This window comes from Sturnus vulgaris, chromosome 7, assembly GCF_052056855.1.
Source record: "Sturnus vulgaris isolate bStuVul1 chromosome 7, bStuVul1.hap1, whole genome shotgun sequence".
NCBI classification, from domain to species: domain Eukaryota; kingdom Metazoa; phylum Chordata; class Aves; order Passeriformes; family Sturnidae; genus Sturnus; species Sturnus vulgaris.
This window is the reverse complement of record NC_142249.1, coordinates 35,351,497-35,374,280: the sequence shown is the minus strand read 5'-3', so window position 1 is coordinate 35,374,280 and position 22,784 is coordinate 35,351,497. Positions and strand designations below refer to the sequence as shown.

The 22,784-nt window shown below is 38.6% G+C and overlaps 1 protein-coding gene across 1 annotated transcript in view; it reads left to right on the top strand.

Annotated features, from left to right (window-relative positions):
- TMEM163 (transmembrane protein 163) overlaps positions 1-22,784 on the top strand; it is an 85,586-nt gene that overhangs the window by 51,616 nt on the left and 11,186 nt on the right. Inside the window, exons 3-5 of the mRNA XM_014870823.2 lie at positions 137-180; positions 1,318-1,409; positions 14,817-14,913. Of these exons, the coding sequence (XP_014726309.1) occupies positions 137-180; positions 1,318-1,409; positions 14,817-14,913 (233 nt within the window). The remainder of the gene's footprint in view (positions 1-136; positions 181-1,317; positions 1,410-14,816; positions 14,914-22,784) is intronic.

The window sequence follows — 22,784 nt, the reverse complement described above, 5'->3', positions numbered from 1 at the left end:
CAGGTTGTTCTAGTGGGAATTGGGTGAAAGTAAATCCATGTGTTAAAACTGGTTTTGTAGATTTTGAACAACAGAAAAAGAAAAATAATGTAAAGAAAGTTTCAAGTGATTCTAAATAATATTTTCTTTCCTTCAGCTGTCTCCGTAATGAGATACAGTGCATCATCCTTTGGATTTGCTGTAAGTAGAGATACAATTGAAATATTATCCACTGTTTTTTTCTTTCCAAAAGCTTTTTCTGAACACGAAATACTATATTTTTTCTTATGGTAAATTCATCTAAAGTTGTGCAAATTCAATAATGGGTTAGAAAAAAATATTGTTAAAATCAAGCATTGGAAAAGGTGGCAAAGATACTCTAATTATACTTTTTCAGTTTCTGCCCATTAAGTCCTATCCTGGAATTAATACCCATACTTATACCTTATTGTTGATAGATGTTATCCACCAGATACAAAATCTTAACCAAAATCTCTCAATTAAAAATCAGTTTTGTTGTTGAACTTGAGCCAGATTCTGAAGTTCCCTTCTGAACTTTTCCCATTGAAGCTGATGGTCAGACTACTATTGACTTTGGAATGACAGCTTTCCTCTCCAGTCCTTGCCATGACTTTCTGGATTAGTGGCAGAGCAAAAAATTCCTAACGACAAGCAGTGACTCATATCAAATAATTTATCTTTAGCTTTCAATTTTGAAGGTCAGATTGACTCTGTAGGAAGTTTGACATGAGAGTGAAAGTTCTTACAATGGAACAAGCCTGGTTTTCAGTGCTCCTGACACCACATCTGCATTAATTGGGAATACAATCATAGCAATTCTGCTGATGATACAGAATAATAGAATGTAGAATGAAATCTGGGTGGGATTTTGGAGAAAAAGTTAATATTGTCTTGGCTGGAAACAAAACCCATTGCAGGAAATTAGTGACTGCAGGAAAAAGGAATGCTTGACAGGCATTTTTCTACACTTATTTCTTTACAGTTTTTGCATTAGAATCATGTTAGTATTTTATCTCTTGGAGTGTTACAGTGGCAGACTGTGATGTTTGTTTTGTTCTTAACATCTTCACAGGTGATAGATTAAAAATTCAAATTTTTTAAATCCCTTGATTGACTTTCTGAGCTCTGAAGTGTATCATTGTGCAATAATGCAAGGCGAAAATGTGAAGATCAATTCAACAAACGTAAATCCTGCTTTCATTAAAGTGATTTATTTGAAGCTGCTTTGTGCCTGTGCAGCAGGATGGTAAATGCATTGCTCTTAGTGCAGGGCACATTTAATGGCCCACAAAACAATTGACTCTGTATCTCTTTCAGTTTGATGCCACCCTGGATGTTTTGTCGTCAGCGATAGTTTTGTGGCGTTACAGCAACGCAGCCGCCGTGCACTCTGCACACAGGGAGTACATGTGAGTACACCCAATTCCTTCTGCCTCTGCTGGGGCCTGCACAGCTCTTCTTCCCAGGCTGGGAGGCTACAGATTCCAGAGCTTTGGTCAAAAAAAAAAAAATTGTCACATCAGCAAGTATTCTTTCCTTCTGCCAGCTCACTGCTTGCTCCCAAACACGCAGCCTGTCCTTTGGCAAACCTCCCCTTGATTGGGATTTTCAGTTTCTTTTTAGCCAACATAGCAATGGTTAGGCCTTTGCAATTTGTTTTCCCTTGCAGCACCTGTATCAAATCAACTGTATTTGCAATCTGTAATAGATTTGTAAATCTTTCATTTTGAAATCTTACTGAAATCTTACTGAATTATTCTTACTAGAGTATGTTTTTTGACATTGATGCTTGTATTATATTTGTATTTCCCCTAACAAGTTTGAATATGAATCACTTTAACTTTTTTTTAAGTAAGAGTATACCAATCATGCATGTCTTCTTTATGCTTACTTTGCAAGCAATTTTTTTTCATATTTAATGCTTGGTGTATATATCCTATGGAGGAAAAAAAAGTCTTTATATATGCAGTGCAGTATTGATTACAGTGGGAATTGTGTTCTGCAGCATTGCGGAGCATTTCTATGAGAAGATCAGGTTCAGATTGGCTCAAGAATTTTTCCAACTAGTGCATAAAGAAGACTTAAAATTCCTGCTCAAATTTTGGGCATCTAGGTGGAGAATTGCAGTACATTTGCCTGTTTTTGGTTTTTCTCTGTACTGCCATTGCTGGCAGCAATCCATCTGGCTGAAAATAGTTCAACTGTCCCCTGGAATGGACTGCAATTTTACAATAAAGGGGGATAAGGTAGGTTTTGTGCTGAAACACCTCTAATGATGTGTCTTAAAATTAAGGGCAGCTTGATGAAAATGAACGTTGAATAACTGGTAGGATCAAAAGAAAACCCCACAGAAAACCAACCACAAAAAGCCACACTGGAGGGTTTCAATCACATATTCACAATCTTTTTCTAAAAACTAAGTAAAAGTAAGCAGTATTTTTGCATGCATTAACTCAGGCTCATGCAACAGCTTGCCAGGGCAGTGAGTTCCTTTCTGGCAGGGCTCCATACAGAACAGTTTGGAATAAAAGGCCATAAAAGACTGATGTGGCATTGATTCATAAAAATAAAGTCAGAAAAATGTGATTAAAATTAGTCTTCCTGCACAGATTTGGAGATTTTAACAGACATTTTCTTAGTGTCTTGCTTTTGTGGGTGTCCACAGAGATTCCTGTCAATGTTCAATTAGCATATTTTTGAAATCTCCTTCTGTTGAGCTTTTTCAAGTGAACCTTGTAAAGTATGTAAAAGAGAAAAGAAATCCCCATACAAAAGAAGATTCAACATATCCCTATGGCTAAGTCAGTAAAGTGAACAGGCAAAACAGTAAACATATTTTCCTGGTTTTTATGCTCATTTTTAATTTGCTTTCCTGCTTTACATAAGGCTGAATTAAGTCAGTGAATTTCTTGCCATGCCCATTGGTTGAAGACAGCTAAGGTTACATGATGAGTTCAGTATCAAGTGAAAGAACGTTCCCATATGCTGGGAATATGAATCACTGGATAGTCAGCCTGGTTATCCCTCTGTTTCCAGAGCTGACAGGAGAATCACCACAGTACTGACAGCAAAGAGCTGGTGAGATGGTTGTGGTGCTTAAGGCAACTCTTACTGTGTCAGATTTTTGAGGCAGGCACATTTCTAATTTCCTGTTGTGTTTAATCAATCTCCAGCTTGAAACACTGCATGTAATTATTTTTCCTCCTCGACACTGGGAAAATGTTGCAATGACGCCTGCTGGCTGCTTGCTCAGCCCATGAATAATGTTTGTATCATATCTGCCTCTAACTCCACCTGCTCTGGCACAATCCCTGTTTTCTGTGGGCCTCCTCCCTCACACTCCTGGACACTGTGGTGCAAAATTGTGTGAGTGCTTAAATTGTGCAGTGTTTTATTCCTGTTTTTGTGTGCCTGGCCATTTTCTGCCTTAGTGCAGGTCTGTTTACCAGATTAAGGTGTGCCAGAGTAGCTTCAGTTTAATTCTTTATTTATAGGTCTGTCTTTTATTGATTTAAATATTACGTTTGTCTGTGTATCCTAACATATCTGAAAAAATCCTTAGCTCCTTGTCAAAAGCCAAGTGGAATTGCCAATTAATTGTGTTTTGCAAATTTATAAAACTTCCTCTTTCATAAACTTGGCAGCAAGAGATTGATCCAAAATCTGTTAAAATCAGTGTAAAGCCTCTCATGGAAAGGCAGCATAAGAATCAGTGCTAGCTCTTGGACGTCATTGAGAGAGAACATACAGATAGACTGAAAAACACACCCCCAGGAAAAGGCACAGAGAATACAGCCTGACTCATGATGTGCTATGAATTAAATACTGAGAATAAAATGCTAAGATGTAAAAGGAATGCGTAGTCTTGCTTCAGCTGTGGCCATATGGCAGTTGGAGCTGCAGCATTTGATGGGCTGGCACTCCTAAGAGTACAGAAGTGCCAAATTCTGCTGAGAGCAACCAATGCATTTCCATTTGACTTCAGGGGAATTGGAGAGCTGAAACCATCATGCAAATGTGTCCTGCTGACTTTAAATCCATTTAATGCATTTCATTTTTATCAGATAATTTGATTTCTCTTGCTTTCTGGGGTGAGGTGAGAAGGTACTTTCTCAGTGTTCATGCCTTTGGTTCATCCCTTCCCTCCAGGCTGTCAACCACAACACACAGCTCAAAGAGGCTGAACCCCTGGCAGTGACACCAGTCCTGTAACCATTTGTTGATTCTCCAGGTTCAGCCAGCTCAAATCTCTTTGCTCTGACTGGGAGGATTGATGAGAAAACTCCTTTTGTTCCAGAGTCCTTTACTGCCACTCTGTCACCTTCCTGCTGCTGCTCAGACTGCTCCTGGATGTATCATTGGTGCCCACATTAAATAAAAGCTGAGGCTAAAATGTTCACCAAGATCAGGAATTAAACAGCTGCAAGATTGTAGGTCCTGAGTCACTGCTTGACTCTGCCTTACTGGCTCATTAATGAAAGAGTATGTGGGAGTGGAATGAATATTTGATGCTTTTTAGAAGAGTCCCTGAAAGAATTGTAAGTCTTGAGGCAATGCAAGAGTTGGGAAGGAAGGACTACAGATATCTGGGAAGAGAGTCAGAGTACATGCATAGTTCATGAATACTTGATCTGCTCAGTGTGATCTGCTGGGTTGTAAATTAACATGCAGGAAATGTAAAGGTGCTGAACAAGTCATCAAAAAGCAATGATCAAGGACTTTAAGAAAGGAGTGCTGAAGTAACTGGAGAAATAATTTGAAATCTTCACTAAAGATGAAAATTTACAACTGAAATTGACTGAGGTGTTTAAGACTTTCAAAGAAATGTGAATGGTCCCCCTGGCTGCTCTCCATAACCAGTTTACAAATGCCTTGAATATTCTGCCCTTTAGTAAATCTTTAACAGCTTGGTAGCTTATTGGGTTGCTGAAGCAAATATAAATGTGTTGAAGGAAGAACTTTATTGGCACTGTTTTGGCAACAGTGGTTTTTCATCTGCTTAAATAAACTCAGTAAATAAGCTGTAGGAGAAACTTCTTAATAGAAGACTGGAAAAATGTCTCATGAGATGTTGAACTAGTCACTGGCTATACAGCCAAGGGCAGCTTTTAGCTTCTGTTAAATTCAGGAATGAATGACTTGTTTGGAGTGCAGGAATGTATCTGAGGAGAAAGTGAGAAATACCACCAAAAAAGTCAGAAAAACAGAATAACGAACTACATGTTCACAGCCTTGTGGGAAAGCTTTAAAAACCAGAACTTTTCCAGTCCAGTTGGTTGGAAAGATCTTGCTTTTCTACAATGCTGTGCAGGACCCAGTATCTGCCTGTGCCATCCATCGATTCTGTGATTTTTGGCTACTGGCTTTTTTATTGCAAACCCCAGCTCTGTACAGCACCATTTAAAACCATGATTCTTGACAGTTGCAGCTGGTGTTTGCTATATATTATTTTGTTGATGGTACCAAGTTAAATTCTGTGTTTCCCAGGAATCAGTCTGTCAACATCTTTCTTAACCTGGTGCCAGAGTAAATAGGAATCCTGACTCATAATGAACTTCTGGATTATGGAAAGAGCAGAAATCACACATATTTTACATTTCTTTCACTGTTTTGTTTGTTTGTTTGCATGAGTTTTTTATTATGTATTTCAGACTCTAGCTATGCATTCCTTTATTACCTAATAAGAAAATTAAATTGTGTCATGGACTAATTACTTTAAACACACTTGTGGTGCTCTGTGTTGCCATAATTCTGGTAATGAATCCAGATTTTTTTTTTTTTAATATTGGTGGAGCTGTTGTCTGAAACATGAGCAGTAATACTAAATTTACAGGAATTAAAATCTACAGCGTGGTAGACGTGGGTGCAGATATCTGTCATACCTTCACCTGCTTCTGAGAAAGCTTTTTGCCAGAAGAAAACACTCATTTGACAATTAGACATCATCTAAACACTTTGCTATGTGCCTGTAACTTAACTTTCATCTCCATACCTCAGCTGTGACTGTGGATTTGATATTTGATATTTCGTGAAGAATGCCTGTTCTGGGGATCTGCTTCCTAATAGGGTCCTAAATTATGGGGAGGAAGAACTGGTTCTCACCTCTTTTGACATTCAGAACACAACTGTAAGAGCTTAATACAAGAATTTCTAATTTAGCTTCAGCTATAAGCAATCTCTAAGAAAGATATTTGCTCCTCATCAGAAATGACATGAGGAATCACATGAGAAAATGTGATGAGACCCTAAGACAGAGAGAGCCTCTCCTTCCAAAGTAATTGTAACCCTTTTTTCTCTCTTGCTCATGTTCAGATGACACCACTTGGGAATATTTACCCTGGTTTCTGGTGATGGGGAGCCTTGCAGAAGTTATACTGAATATATGTGCATTACAATTAGGCATATGGGGATTGTGACGTATCCTACATTTGCACTCATAGCTTGAAAGAATTAGAAGCCACCTTTTATGACTGTCATAGTGCAAAGTTAGGTCTGGCTCTTCTCTCTTCCTCTGATTCTAAAAGAAAGCATATTGATCTATATGGTTTCAGTGCATATTCTCTCTTGGTTCACAGAATTAAATAAACCCACCCACATTTTCAATATTTCTGTTGTATTTAAATTTTCATGTGCGGATTGGCTCTGCTGTACTGGTTAACCCAGCTAAATGAGCACTGTCTATTTAGCAGTGTTGAATGAAAATAATCCTCTGGGTTCAGACCCAACATACCAGTCACATTGAAAAAACTGCAGATAATTTTATCTATACCATACATACGAAAGAGACTTGAAACACAGATGGTAAAATCCACACCTACCCACAGTTCAGGGCAAACCTCTGTGGCTGGAGGCAAAGCTCTTTTGTGATGAGTGAATGGAATACCTAAGTGATCTGGAAAAATGTCAAATGCATGAAGCTGCAAAGAGCACACAGCTCAGAACCTACCTCTGTGTGGTTCTCAGTGACCAGGAGTTTCACCTTATACCACATTTTCATGTCTCTCCCACAGAATGAGGCACAGTGAAGACTTTTCAAAGGGAGTGCTCACCTGTGCTTGGATATCTGCTTTATAGTTTCTTCTTAACCACACTGAAAATTTCTAAACCATTCTTTCTTCTGAAATATTTGGCTAAAATTCTACATCCACGTGCAGTGCTAGATACAAGTTTCATAGGCACTTCATTAGGCTGACTTAATTAACATCATAATTTCTCCATGAAATTCATTATCCCATATTCAGACAGAAGTAAATCAATCATAAACTTTGCTCCTACCCAGACAGAAATGCATGTGGTTGTGCATGCACACACAAAAAAAATCATTGCACATACAAATTATACTAAATATGAAACAGGAAATATATATATTTATATATTCTAAAATCTGTTTCAAAAACTGTGGCATCTGTAGACTTGGCAATGATTTTACTGGAGCTAGATCCAAAACCTATGGAAGCCTGTCTTTTTACTTGTTGATTGAGCAGCATTTGTGTGTGTTGCCTAGTATTTACACCGAGGCCTATGTGTAAAATCAGGGATAGGCTATCCCCTGTGCTGGAATTTGATGATCACCATAAAAATGAATATGATAAAAGTTCTCAAAAGGCTTTAATTTCCAGGTTCAGGGAATGGCAGAGTCTCTGATCATCTGCTGCAAGTGGAGGAGCAGTGCTGGAGCCAGGAGGGTGGTTGTAAGGCAGGTGTACTCCAAGGCAGCTGCAGAGACTGTGCAGACCTAGGGACTACAAAATAGCTCATGAGAGTTTTCAAACTTCCCCCAGTTGTAGAAATATCTGTTATCTTTTTCTGGCAGATATTCTATACCTGGAGTATCAAATTATTTATGGAACTGTTGCCCCAGTTCAGCTGCATGATTTTAAAGTATGTAAATACCCTGTTCTGCAGCAACTAGTTGAAATCCTAAGGGATAATAAAAGTTTTAGAAGGCCTGTAACACTTTCAGCATGAAATGGTTCCCTAGCTGAGCTGATCTGGGTCTCAGACATAAACAGCATTTCCCTACCATGTCTTTTAAGAAGTTAGACCATGTGATATCACAGCACACTTTTCTAACACAATAATAGAAAAATTGGTTTTCAGTGGTGATTTGGACTATTACTTGTATTCTCTTTATTATGTAACCTAGTTTGGGCTTGTGTTTTTTTTTATGATGAGAAAAAAGGAGTAACTGTAATGATGCTGATCTGGATCCTGGCAGTTGGGGGTGGATTATGGAACATGTGTGATGAACAGCAAGCCCACTTTGTTCCTATTAAAATGTGTCTTAAATTGACTCTATTCCCTCCTCACCCAGCACCAGGCAGGTGTAAATACTCTGAACAGCTGTGATTCTGAACAGTTTGTTGTCCAAAACCTCTTCAGGAGCTACACCTGGTAACAGATAAGCTACACCAGCAGCTAATATAACTGCCTAATTGGACACAAGGAAGCTTTAGATTTGCAGTAGAGCATGACAAATAAGCAGGAGTCTCAAGACTGAGTTTGATACTGCTTCTTTCTCCTGTGTATTACCATAATATGTCACAGTGGCTAGTTCTTTTTAGAGAAAGTCTTTAATGAGTTTAAGAGGCAGATGTTATAGTTGTCAGAGTCCTGGATGTCACCCTCATGAAAAATGTGACTACAATGGTCTCAGTAATGCTGGGGAACAGCAGCAAATGTTAGTGAACAGCTGCATTATAGTTTGGATGCCTCTATTTAAAGTAAAGAGCAGCAGAGCTGTGGCACAGTGTGCTGTAGAGTGGACAGGCCCTTCCTGCCACAGAGGTGTACAGTCCCCAAAATAGAGCTGTTGCTGTCACCTGGCCCTGCTGTGTCTGGGCTGTGTGCAGGGGTGCTGTGCTGACAGACATCCCCAGCACAGATCCCCTCTGCCTCTTTACACACCCTTCTTTCATGGCAGGAGTGGTCCTTGCTCAATTCCTCCTCTTCCTCACTTGTGTGACAGCAGATTTCCTCTACTGTGCTTCTCATCATCTGCATCAGGCAGATCCCACTGGTTTGCCTTCAGAAAATAATTTTTTTGTGACCAGATTTGAACCTTTTCCTCCCAAATTCTTATCCTTTGGATTCTAACATTCAGTTTTTGACTGTATTTGAGAAATCCTGGGCTGGCTGTAACTGGCATTTTACACTTGGCTACTGCAAGTAGGCTATGAGAGCTGTCATAGTACCAGTGTTAAATGAAAGCAGTCCTAGCTGTGTTTAAACAGGCTGACAGCTTCTCTTCTAGAAGAAATGTGGTGCAGGTTTTTACAAGTTCCAAGTTATTAATGAAGGAGCAGTCACAGAATGTAATTTGTTTGGTTTTGGGAAGGAAGAATGAAAACAAGTACCAGCAAGGCAAAGAGATATGTGGTTAGACATAGAAGATAATTGAGAAAAAAAGCATAGATACAGAATTAGAAAGTGAATGAATACTTCGTGCTCAAAAATATCTTCCTAACTTCTGACAGTAAAAACCTCCTGGACAATTGTCTTCCATTTTGCACCATGTGACTCCCCTGAATGATCCCATATGTGATATTCACTCTGTCAGCCACTAATACTAAAATCCCTTCTAATCACAGGGAAACAGGATTTAGCTCTTTTACAGTTTTTATTAAAATAATTGCTTTTATAATTTTTTTCTTACTTTCACTCTAGAGGTTTTATTGGTGGGTTTATTCAGAGATTAAATTCTGTATCCATCATAAAACTGATTTTCTCAGCTTTGCTGAAGAAGCTCACATTACTCCTGGGCTTAGAGCTCATATTGCTCTTATTGGCCTGCAGCTCACTTTAATGTGAAGTTACAGCTCCTTGCAAAGTAATATTTTTCACCACTTCAGTGGTGAAAACAGCCTGCAAAGATTTTAACATTTCCTTTTCTGTGGGCTATTAGGAGTCATTAGTACTGAAAGATCCTGACAGAGGCTGCAGAGTTAAAGATTCTGTGAATAAAAATTAATAGGATCACAGGATAATGCAGGTCAGAAGGGGCCTCAGGAGGTCTCTGGCACAGGCTCTTGCTCAGAGCAGACTGAGCTATGAGGTCAGAATGGGTCACTCAAAACTTCATCCAGTCAGGTCTCCAAAACTTCCAAGGATGGAGGCTCCACAGCCTCTCTGGGAAACTGTTCCACTATTAATCCATGGTGGAAATCTCATTTCTCTTATGAAAATATAGCATGGTAAAATTCTTAACAATCAAGGAAATGCAGAATAAAAATAGACTCAACCAGCTCTTTTAGCATAGCCAGAATATATGCAGAAATTAAAAGCATTGTCTTTTATTTACAGCATTGTGGCTGCCAGAGAGTTGGATGAGGAACTGAAGCTTGTTTAGATGGCAGCTTTGCAAATGTGAGAATCGAGTTTCTATCTCAAGAATATGAATACAAATCCTAGTGGTTTATACAATGATTTTTTTTTTCCAATTCTTTTTGTCATGTTTACCCCTGTAGCTCAGCTGAAATGATCAAAATGTTTTCCATGAATAAGACAAGTAGTCTTGATACCAGAAAATAAGTTTTTACAGTGAGAGCAATCAATCACTGCAACAACCTCCCCAGGAATGTGGCAGAGTCCTCATTGTGGGAAGTCTTCAATATGCAGCTGGGCAGGGTGCTAGAGAATCTCATCTAGGCTCCCCTGTCCCATGAATGGTTGGGCCAGATGACATTTGGGGGTTCCTTCCATCCTGGGCTCTTCTGTTGTTCTGTGAGCCCTTTACTGTGGTAAAACTGAAAAAAAACCCGAAAAAACCCCAAAACTCAAACAACCCATATAATCAAAAAAGGTCAACTAATCTGGCATACTGCAATGAATGAAACAGGTGGGAGAAAAGTGCAGTATTTGACAAGAAAGTTAGGTTTTTAATATTGCATTTTAATTGTATCATATGTTAACAAAATTGGGAAGTAATTAGACTGCTACTGACAAACTTGTTTTATTCCACATGGTGTCATCACGTTTCAGGCATTATTTTAATGAACTTGAAGGATGGTGGTGAAATAATTTCCAGACTGTAACAGAAAAACTACCAAGTGCATGAGATCCTTTCCCCTCCCCACTGCCCTGAATCAACTGCCTGTGAGCTGCTTGGAGAAAGTGAACACATTTCTGCAGATTGTATTCAAATACATCACTAATTTTTTCTGAATCCTTAATTCTGTTGTACCACCTTTGCTGCATGAGAGCACATTGACTTGAGAGCAGTAATTACCAAGGGTTACATTGCAAACCCTCTCTGGTACTGCTTTGCTGTAAAGGTTTGCCAGAAAGAGAATGGAATGGTAATTAAGAAGGGAAAATTCTTGCGTTGGCTATTTCATAGCAGTCAGTTGATATGAGAAAAACTCCATTTGCAGTCACCCTCGTGTAGCTTTTCCTAGATCACTTTTGAGGTAGTTTATAGCAGAGCTCATTACTCTTACAAATTAATTACTCATTACTCTTACTTAGACAAATATATTTGTAATTTCATTACTATTATCAATTTATTCTTTACAAAATGTTACCAAACAAGTAGCTGAGAATCTAAACCTGCAGTCTTACATCAATCTGACTGCTGCTTACCTGGAGGAGCAGCCTCTTTATCTGAAAGGGATCAACTCATGGAAAAGGTGTTTAGTGTGGCAAGATCATGCTAAAGGTAAAATTGTTTCATTATGTAGAAGATTAATCACCATAGAAATCTGAGTGAGATTAATCTCTAATTCTACGTTGGCAACATTACCGAATTTTAATCTTATCACTACCTGTAAGGAATTATAACAAAGAATTGCAAACTATAAAATAGAATTAAGGCTAAATCCAGGAATTTGGAGGCTGTTCTGCTGCATCTGCTAAATGCAAATTATTTGGATTATTGGACTTACTTTCCTTAGGAAATTAATTTTATGATAAAACAAAGGGGAAAAGTGCTAACTTACTAACAGCATCTTGAAAATTGACAGTTTGTGGAGATGGAAGCCCCTGAATCTCAGTACTTTTTGTAGCTACCTGCTTAAAAGCCACTGACATATGCAAAGCAACAAATTTTTGATTAAGGAAAAGAATATCAGGCACTTACAGTGATTGATTTCCTTTTCTGGTTTCCTTATGAGTTGTGAGAATTTGTCATCAAAATGAGGAATGGTGTCTATTAGAGCTCCACACAGGGAGTATGTGATGGAAGAGGTGAGGTGGCAGCTGTGTGTGCTGTAATGCAGTTACACTGATCTGCTCCTGATGGGTGTGAGTGCAAATATCCAGGGCTGCTGCAATACAAAATGGGTATTTATAGGGCTGTGTAAATATAAATGGGTTGTATGTGGGTTGTAATACTGCTTTCAAGAAAATGTCTTTTGAAAATTGCCAAGATGTAGCACTTCCAGAATCAAGCTTTAGTTTTTAGGATTTATACAGGTGTCTGAATTCCACTAGAAGTGAACTAGCAGTGACCAAAGCTCCAAAGCTATATAAAGTCTTTCATGGTTTCGAGAATCTAAATAGTTCATTCTCAATGCCTGAGGCTGCAGTACAACCAATTTAACAGAGTGTTTCATCTGTGACAAAATTATACTGAAAATTTGACAAAACTGATGAGGTAATTTCTAACACAATGAATTACACTTCATACAGTCTTCTGGATTTTCACATACAAATACTGCATCAGAAACACATCAAGAAGTATCTTGGGCAGATCATGATCAACTACCAACATCTACGGCAAACAAAAGAGGCTTTCTGCATTAGTCTATTATTCTTCAAACTACTGCATTCTGAAAGATTCCAGAAAGCTTATTGTTTCTGAAAACCAAATAAAGCTTTTCCACTGCGTTTTTAAATGTTTTAACTAAATTTTCTCTTTTTAGAAGCAGTATATTACATGGGACTGGAGGAGATTCTAGATTCATGCATTCTTCATTAGAGCTTTTCTGTGGCCTGTCAAACTTGCAGCAATCAATTATTTTGCTTTACAGAAAAATTATAATGATTTAGTAGATACTTAGTGGGAACCTCTGACACTAACTCAGGTAGAAATGGCTGTAAAATAAGGACAGGATCTTCAATAGGTGCTGGAGATGTGAGTCAAGGGTTAGGATGAAGCTATCAGTGCTGATTTTAAATTCTCCTCTGTGTTATCAGTCAACCCTCACTTCTGTATCACTCTTCTTTCACTATTTATGTGGGTACTTCTGAGTTGATTTAAACTTGTTTAGAAATGGCAGTTTGCTCATCTGATTCAATTGAATGTTATTAATGAAACTGCATTTGCCAAGCACCTTGGCACTAACACTCTTGGTGTGCAGTTGGAAACTCTTTAGTTACACAGCAGTGATTGTTAGCAGATGGAAGTGAGCTGGCTTGTATTAAAATTTTTGTGGTCTAGTACACTGAAAGTAGAGCATGCTTACAATAACCAATTGAAACTTGTTTATTATGTACTACAGTTTCTCAGATTAATTTTTGGAGGTTTGTTATTTTTACATTTGTAGTTGAATTTTGCATGATTTGCAGTCTAGTTAGAAGTTATTTCTTTCTAGCAAATGAGATTAAAAGAAGACACTGTGCAGTGTTGTGTTTTAACGGTTTTGCAGATAAATAAATACACTCAGGAAGAAAAAAAACATGTATTTTTTTGCTTAAAGTACTATACTCATGAATTTTGCATGGCTGTGGATTCCAAAAGCCAGCATATAAAGAAGTTAGGCTTGCTAAATATGACTGCTGAATGCTGATTCAAACCTCAGACTGCATTTCTGTCTGCTATTAATACCCTTGCCACTGTTGTTATCATCTTCCTTTTCTTCTATCTACTTTAGCTATTTCTGGGTAAGTAGGTGGATGGGAATTCTTTTGCCACAGTAAAACTGAGCTGGAGAATAAGAGAAACAAATCAAGATTGATGAAGTCATTGTGTATCTGCTGGCAAATATGTAAAATATTTGCTGTTAGACTTGGGTGGTTGGCAGGTTCACAGAGATAACCCCAAACTCTCTTATGTGGGAGCAAAATCCAGCCAGTGGTCAGGGCATTCCCCTTAGGGAATGTTTGTCAGTATTCCTTAGAAGCGTGCAGGGAATAAAAGCTGTGCTGAGGGAAGGGGATGGTGCACTGAACGGGCATCCAACCATGTGTATTGCCACAGGAAGTGTGATCCACAGTTTGCTGCTCACAGATTTGGGGCTGTGTTGGTTTAAACCCATTGGGGGTGGTAGGAAAGCTTGTCTTTCAGAATGGTTTTCAGATTAAATGTCAGCATATCCTTGCAGGAAGTTCATGTGTTTTATATCAAGCTGTCACTGGCTCAGAAGTGACCTTAGGCAAATCAGCCAGCTTTTGTGGGCCAGTTCCTGAGTTATGTCATGCCTGACTGGGGAGGAAAGGGGAGGAAACAGCTGTTCCAGGTTCTGTTATGCTACTGATCACATTTACCAAATATCTCTGCTGGCTTGGTAAAGAGAATGAAGTTCCTTTCATTATTTCTAATGGGAGATCCTAGCAAAACAAACACAGAGAAACAGTCCTTCTCTAGAGGACTCTGTGATAAATCATCAGGAGCAGGAGTGGCACGTCTTTGTCTCTGAAATATCAGAAAAAGAAACATCATCTGGTATGCCCTGTCTTCTCATACATAATCCAGGTTTTAAGAAAGGGAGAGGAACTGGATGTTTCATTCTGTTCTTTAATTTAAGCCACTATCTTTATCTCCTTAAGACATTTTTTTATTATTAATATTCTGTCACCCTCTGTTACCCTGGAGGAGTTGGCAACCTCAAATATTTTCTTAATGTTTCTTTGTATTTTTCTCTATTTTCTTTCCCCAGGGCTTGTGTTATCTTGGGTGTCATATTCCTCCTGTCATCTATATGTATTGTGATCAAAGCCATCCACGATCTTGCGAAGAGGGTGCTTCCAGAAGTGGTAAGGTGATTCCTCTTCTCTTAAATGTTCTCTTTATTCCCTGCCCTGCCAGTAAGAAATGCCAGTGTCTCCTATCAGCAGCCCCACTGAACTCTGTGAAGCTCTAGCAGGTGCATTTCCTGCCTGGCTGCACATACTGGCCCTGGTCTTCCAGTAGTATTTTTTACTTATGTGATGGAGTCTATTCTACTTCTGAATTTTAATTATGGGTTTTTATAGGTTTGACACAAAATCTCTCTCAGTGTAACCACTTAAAACTTCTACACAGGACTGTGGGAGTTCACTTACAGAGAGGAGGCCTCTCTGGGCTTAATGAATGTCCTAGAATTTTTTTGAGAAGTATGTTTCCACAGTTTACTACTCCAATGGCTTTAGCATTTTATTTTCAGTGTAGAAAAAATATATTTTTGGATTAAATTTTAATATATTGCAGCTCTTGTCTCCAACTCCAGAGCCATGTACATGTGGCAGGGATGAAACAGGTGAGGGGATCATGCTGGGTGGAAGAGCTGGCTTTTAGACTAGCTCACCATGGAGCAGCACACAGGGCTATTCTCCTGCTCTCTGCTTTCTCTTGGCTGTGAAAGCAGCCCCTACCTGGCCTGTAGAGCAGCTCTCCCCAGCAGCCTTTCTCTCAGCTCTGCTCTGGCCTGTCCTGCTTGCTTCCTTTCAGTACTGGCTATTAACTTTTACTCATCTTAACAAGCTGCTCTCTGGGAAAACCATTTGGCAGTGGTCCCAGTCCCACAAGACTCTTCCTAATGTGCTCAGATAAAATGAGGCTTCAGTTCAGTTGTGTGCACAGCCTGACTCAGAGCTTTGCCTTCAGCCTTTGTGAAGCTTGGTCTGGTTGTGTGTTCAGCCTTTCACATCAAGGATTCACCCTGCCAAGTGCCATTCTCGACTCAGCACCACGCAGAAACCAAAACTCCTTCCTTTCCACCAGGAGATGGAGGCAGAGCTGGAAAATAAAAAAGCCAAAATGGAACTCCATCTGTTACCCACTGTTAGCAGTGCAGATGACCTACTGGGTCCTGCATTCTCATGGAAACTTGCAAGAAGCTGGGCAATTCCAGAAGTTTATTTTCAGTAGTTTATGGAAATCTGGGTGAAGAAGAGTAGCACAGCCCACGAGTTAACATGTCCCTGAATCTCAGCCAGGTGCATTGTTTGCAGGTGATTCATGTTCCCTTTGCATTTTGCTTGCCCTCTTTTCCAGTCTTCAAAATTTACTGCCTCCTCAGCTTTGCCAGCATTACAGCACATGGAGCTCACCAGCCTGGATCTGTCAAACTGATCTGGGTTAGCTTAAACACTTTCACTTAAACCCAACCAAAACATTTTGACAGAACTGGGTTGGGGAGCAAGCATGGGGCATGTGCCAGTGAGGATGAAGAGGAGGCAGGTAAGGGTGAGGGGAGACCCTGCTGTGATGGTCAGCTAAGGGACAATTTAACTTGTCTTAGTTTGCACCCAAACAGTGCAAACTGGTTACAGTTTGACTTCTGTTTAGTGAGAAAATGAAATGTATAGTCCTGACTCAGTGAAGGAGAAGAGATAAGGAAGGATACAACCATAATTAAAACACTTTTTTTGGTGAATTTCTGGTAGTGTGTATCAGATTAACTTGGATATCTCAGTCTAATCCATTGTGGGCAAATGCTCTAATAATTCTATCAGTAGGAAAAAAATTTAAAAGTTGTTTCATCTATATCTCACTCTTCCATCATTACAAGTTCTGTCTACAGGAGAGGGCTCTATTTCTGACATGGGGAGAAATGTCTCATATTTGGATTGTGAACATTTTTAATGATTTGCAGGCATATTGTACTTCCTCATTTTAAAGTTTTTAAATGAAAAAATACGGGAAAAAATACTGAATCAGAGCTACAGAAAGGCATCCCTGGAGAGAAGATCCTGTTACATTTTCAGTGTCCTATAAGAATGATTTTTACAGACTTTTGTCACAGGCTGCCTTGGATTCAGTTTCATGTGCTAAATCTGTGTCAAGTAGGAAGAATTTAGAGTGGATACTGCTTACATTTGACACAGTATCAGGGTACTGATGGGTAATCTTCCTCCTGTGCCTGTTCTCACTCATTTTAGGCACTCAAGAACTACCAACAGTTTGAAGGATGTATCTGGCAAGGCACGGGCTGTGGATGACTGGTGGCAGGGTAAAAGCCACATGCACACAGGATTTAATTTCTGCCTGGAATGTAGGTTGGAGCATGGGATGAAAGGAGATGGAACTTTTGTTCAGTCTTTCTTAAATGACATGGCAAGGATTTTAATTTCAAAGTCTTTCAGTACATCTTGTGGGAAACTGATCCAGCAAAGGTTGTGTGGCAGGTGAAATATCTCAGTGCAAACTCAGAATAACAGTGAAAAATGGGAAGGCTCAGAGGACAGCACCATGGCTGCAAGTCATGGCCAGTGAGGTATAATGCCTAAGGGTTGCCAACATTAAAAATAACTGGGAGAACAGGATGTTGTTGAATAGAAACCTTTCCATTTGCCCTAGCTGTGCCTGACTGTGAGGCTGATTTTCAGGTTGCTTTTTGCTCCCTTAGCTGCTCCAAGCAGAAATAGCTGTTCTTCTCAGTTGTTTGGATCTTTGTTGATGAATTGTGTCCCCAGCAAAGCTGCACCTGCCCAGGCCATGCCATCAGATCTAAGCAGAGGGGAAATCTGCTCAAATGTCATCAGCCGGAGGCAGAAGTTTCTGCCTCTGCTCCTTTATCCAGGATGCTGTCTTCTACTTCTTGGGCCACTGATGATCTAATTGCTAATGATACTAATTTCTGTAGTGTCTTATCATGTAATTTGGCTTTAGTGTATGGATATATATCTGGAAAAATAACAGAACAAAGTTTTCTGTTAATAGTTTTTTGCATAGCAGTGAAGTAACCAGTTCTGCATCGAAAGAGTGATCTGAAATACTTTCTAGTGGTGATATCTGTGTTGCTGGGACTTGATATGAACTTGCTATTCTGAGACCAGGGAATTATCCTCGTGGTGTGAGCAAGAACAGAACATTAAGAGCAAGGAAAGGTAGAGTAACTGCACTGATGTTCCCAAACTGGTATAAAACTGGGGTGAAGAGCTGAGCACTAGATTAAGAGGATCTGTGCCTCAACAGAAGTTTCACATGAGTCAGAGTCGCATGATTTTTTTGGTACAGTTTACATCCTTATTGCTCTTTATTGCAGCAAAGGTCACTGAAGATGTGGGTAATTTTTAAAGCGTCTTGTGAAATTTTAGCTGTATGACTTCGATCTTAAGGGACATAATGTGGCAAAAACCCAAGTGGAAAATGTTGCTCTTGGTGTTCAGATGCTGAACACAAAGTTGGCACTGTCAGCCCTGAAAATGGAGATGGTTTGGAATGTACTGCTCTACAGAGGGATTCAAGATTAATTTAATGATAATAATAATGCAAAGCAGCATGACTGAGTGCATTGTTCTTAGAGCTATAAAGTCTCTTTTTATGTCTTAATTTCTGGTAAACTTCCGGAACTTTGTAATAATTTCTCTGAGTTAATTTTAAATTGCAGAAGTTTCAGAGAAAATAATATGATATGGACAGGTTTAATTTCAGAAATTAGGCAGGCTGGGTAATCTGCTTGCCAATTGTAAAGAACTGTGACTAAAATACTAAATGTAGAGTCAGTAACTTTTGAAAAATTCTGGATCAATTATAGGAAGCTCATTGTATTTCTTATTGCATATGAGATACACTGCTTATGTATCTGTCAGTTCTTAATATGCACATAGCAAAAAAAAAAAATTGGAAAGATTTAATTTTTTTTTTATGTATAGATTCTGTTGTCCTTAAAGTGAATCTTAAAAGAGTTGCTTTCATGAAAATACTAGCAATAAGAGAAAATTTTAAAATCGCGTGATTAAAAAATAATTTGAAGTACTTTTCCAAATGATTTGAACAGATACTCAGTTCAGTAGCAGTTAGAAACAGGAGTCTTCTGTATTGTTGCCATTTCAAATGATGATTTCAGGTGCAGGTCTGGCAATCCTCAGCAGGATTCAGAGAACCAGAAAGAGAATGACAGATTTACTGCACATTAATGGCATTTCCACCTTGACTTCCCCATTCTGTAAGGGGCTTGAATGTCACAGAATCTTGTTTGACTGCAGAGAGGTGCTGCTCAATTTACAGGGCAGGAGATCATGGTTAGCTCAGTCAGACATTTTCCAGTCACCCACTTGAATTCTCTTTTATTCCATGCTGAATGTAATTTTGTTGAAACCCTGTGAATGACAGTACTCCTGATCTGCACTGGCACAGGAGGGAGGGCAATTAGAGCTCCTGACTTTCTGTATTTCTTGTTATTGCTTCTCCCTTCCTTTTCTGCTTCTTGTTTGTTTTACCTCTTGCTGTGTCTCAAGTAAAATGAAACAATAGGTAGTGTTATGTCACAACACAAGCTTTCAGCACAGGCAGTGATTTTGTAATTCTTTTGAATGCCTCAAAACCTTGGGAAACACAGAAATAGTATATTTCTCCTTTTGGTTCCCTGGCTTGATATGCTAAGGACTGTAGTTAACTTTGGCATATCCTGTAAGGCAGAATATGAATGACTAGGTAGATTAATTAGTTTAAAATAGCTTGGGTGAGTTTAATGATAAGTGTTTGTCTGGAATTTTGACTTTGGTAATATGTGTGTTTCCTACATGCAACAGCAACCATGGCCCTACTGGCCCAAAAGGCCCAAATTTGGTTTTCTTCAGGCCTTTCTTTTTAATTTTATCTCCATCTTTAGATGAGGAAGCCTGGAGAGCCCACAGAATTCGAAGGATAAGGGTCACCAGGGATTTATGCAATATGTTCATTTTTGCAAATTACTGTTTAGCACTGAACTGATATTTTTAGAGAACTTTGGCTGTAGATTTCATTTCCTGCAGTTAGCAGCAAGTCCAGAAATTGTCATTATTAGGTAAACTTAGAGTTTTCCCTTTGCACAGGACTTTATATTTATATTATAATTAAAAAGACACCTGCCCTGAAAAACGATATTCTGTGTCAGGAGAGTTGGCCAGACAATTAGTTATACACTTACTATACAACTCTGCATTTGTATTAATTATACATCTCTTAACTGTGGGGGGAAGTTCATTTTCAAGTCACTGAGATCCATATAAATCCTCAGTGTTCAAAACACAATCCCTTGTGCCAATGTTTCTGGTACTCTTGATGTAGAGCAGTGTTCTTCAACAATGATCCATAGAATGGTGTATGTTTGGAAATGAATTATTTAATGAAGCCATGAATTTCAGGGTTGACAATAAGGTAGATGTAGGAGAAATATTGCAACTGAAGGGATCTGTTTGTCCAAGAGGGATGGAAAATGCCAGCATTGAATATGTGCAGTGAGAAGTGGAATGGATCTTTTTTTTCTCCCGCATTTTTGAAGATTTTTACATTATTCTTTGTAAGCATTAAAAAGCATACGATGGCTCTCTGATTCTTGGAGAGAACAGAGTTTTCATGTCACTTCCAGAGGGGATTTGTCTGCCATGTAACCTCACCTTGGATTTGTGGAGATGCTTTATTTTCCTTTGGAGACAATTTGGGTGTGGGAGTGGAGACAATTTCTGCCTGCACCAACACGTACGCGCATTGCTTTATCGAGCCGTGACCTCCATTCTCACTTGCCTGAAAATATTTTAAATTTAAGATTCCTCATTTTGAGAATTTAGAGATGTGATGACATTTTCCACTTGCCTTGGAACATGTTGATTTGGAAGGAAATCTTGCTGCTTCTCTCCTACTCTTATATCTCCAGAATGCTTTGGGTTTAGGGTAAGATTCCTGTACAGGAGCTATTCAGAGCCCACACCCTGCTCCCTGCCCTTCTCAGGATTTTCAGTGCCACTATCAAACTCAAAATAATATGGAAAGATTACAAAACCCAAAGAGAGCAAGTTTTACACAGGAGAGAGAGAGATGTGCTGTTAATGTGTGAAAACATTACATCTGCAAATTCCAGTTCTTTCTGTGTTCTTGTCCTATATTTTATATAGCTGGGAATTTTTTATTTATCTGGGAATATTTATTCTGTATGGGTCTGCTTCAACATGACATGCTGCAGTTATTACTTCAGTTTCATATCATTGATCTCTAAGGAGATATTTTTCACCAACCAGATCTTTGACTTTTTGTTGCCCCTCCCTCTTTTTCTTTTTTCCTTTGTTCCAGCACTTGCTGAAAGTGTTAGATGAAGTAGGCCAGCTGTTCTTCTTTCTGGAGTGTTTGGAATTAAAATTTCTAATAATTTAACTCTTGTTCAATACACCTGAATTAAAAAGCTAATCAGTAATTGACATTTGGAAGAGAAAGTCTTCATTTTTGTTTACCCTTCAGGTTAATTTTAAATGAATATTTCTCAGATCATGTAATTTAGGCTGGGTTTCTTTCCTACAATGATGAGTATTGAACCTAAAATAGAATAATTTCTTGTTGGCTCAGAAATAATTGACTGAGGTTCCTTTTCCCCTAGCTATGAGATTCAGAATATTTCCCTCATTGTTACTTTCAGCATTTGTTCTCCAACCTGTGTTAGCCATAATAAGATAATTCCCAGTAGGGGAAGGAATTACCATTCCTTTATTGATGTTTCAGAGAGCAATATCCACAGCCAGGGCTGTCCCTGAGGACTTGGTACACACACATTTCACTACAAATAAGAACGAATAGTGACTTTGCATACTGTTGATGATATCATGCTTGGATTTCTGTGTAAATTTTAGTTATTTTTGACATTTTATTAATATATTGAGAAAGGAATCTAAAAATCCTTGAGAATTGTTTTGTGTTTGCATTTGCTGCTGTTAGTGCCAGCTCTGTGATAAAAAACCCTTCATCAGTTGCCCCTTTACCTTCATCATGTCAATTACTCGATATTCTTGGGTAGTACAAATATAATTTAGACGTGAATGATGTGCTTTATTTTGACTGTTGCCACAAAGAATTTGCAGACCTTTTCTTGTTTCTTAAAGAAGGCTCAAAAAACCCAACCCAACCACGCTGAGAAAGACTGTTTTAATTTCACCTGGGGTTGTAAATCAATATCCATTTACTATTCAGTTACTGCTTGCATTTCCCTGGGTAATAGTACAACACATGTAATGTCAATGCAGTTTGGCATTTGTCCTCATTAGTATGGCAAAGGACACTTTTTTGCAAGAGTAAGCAAGCATCATGCCATATTTGTGACATTTCCTGCAGAACAAAGAAGGAAAGATGTAATCAGTTTGTGTATGAAGGACGTGCAACCCATCTCATGTGGTGCCTCAACGTTTTATAAATGAAATCTCTTGAAAAATTAGGCCATATGTTATTCTATTGTATGTTATTGATTACAGCTGGAAAAGAAAGGTAAGGGTGGCACAGTGTAGCTTTGTGAGGTCTAATTGATTTATTAGTTTAATAGTTTAAAATAAACACACCATAAACATATATTCCACAATGTCAGCAATTGAATTATAGGTCAGTAGCAACATAACAAATAACACTGATGATTATATACACATATGTTCTTATACACATTTCCCTATACATTTCTAAACCTCATATATAATTTATTGCTTGCCATTTCAAATCAAAGTATCATATATATTAATTATACATTAGAGTCCTGCCTTATAATTGTTATTTCTATTTATGGCTTGGAGTTTGGCCTAAAATACATGTGCTTCTTGCAGGTTGTTGAGAATGTTGTGGATACTTGAATTGAAGATAGGGCAAATGTATCAGCTACACATCATTCTTTGCTCAGGTGGAAAGCCTCATTTCCAGATTTTACCACATGGTGATAAGAAAGAAAAGTTGGTGGCTGCTCCCCACTTGGTGG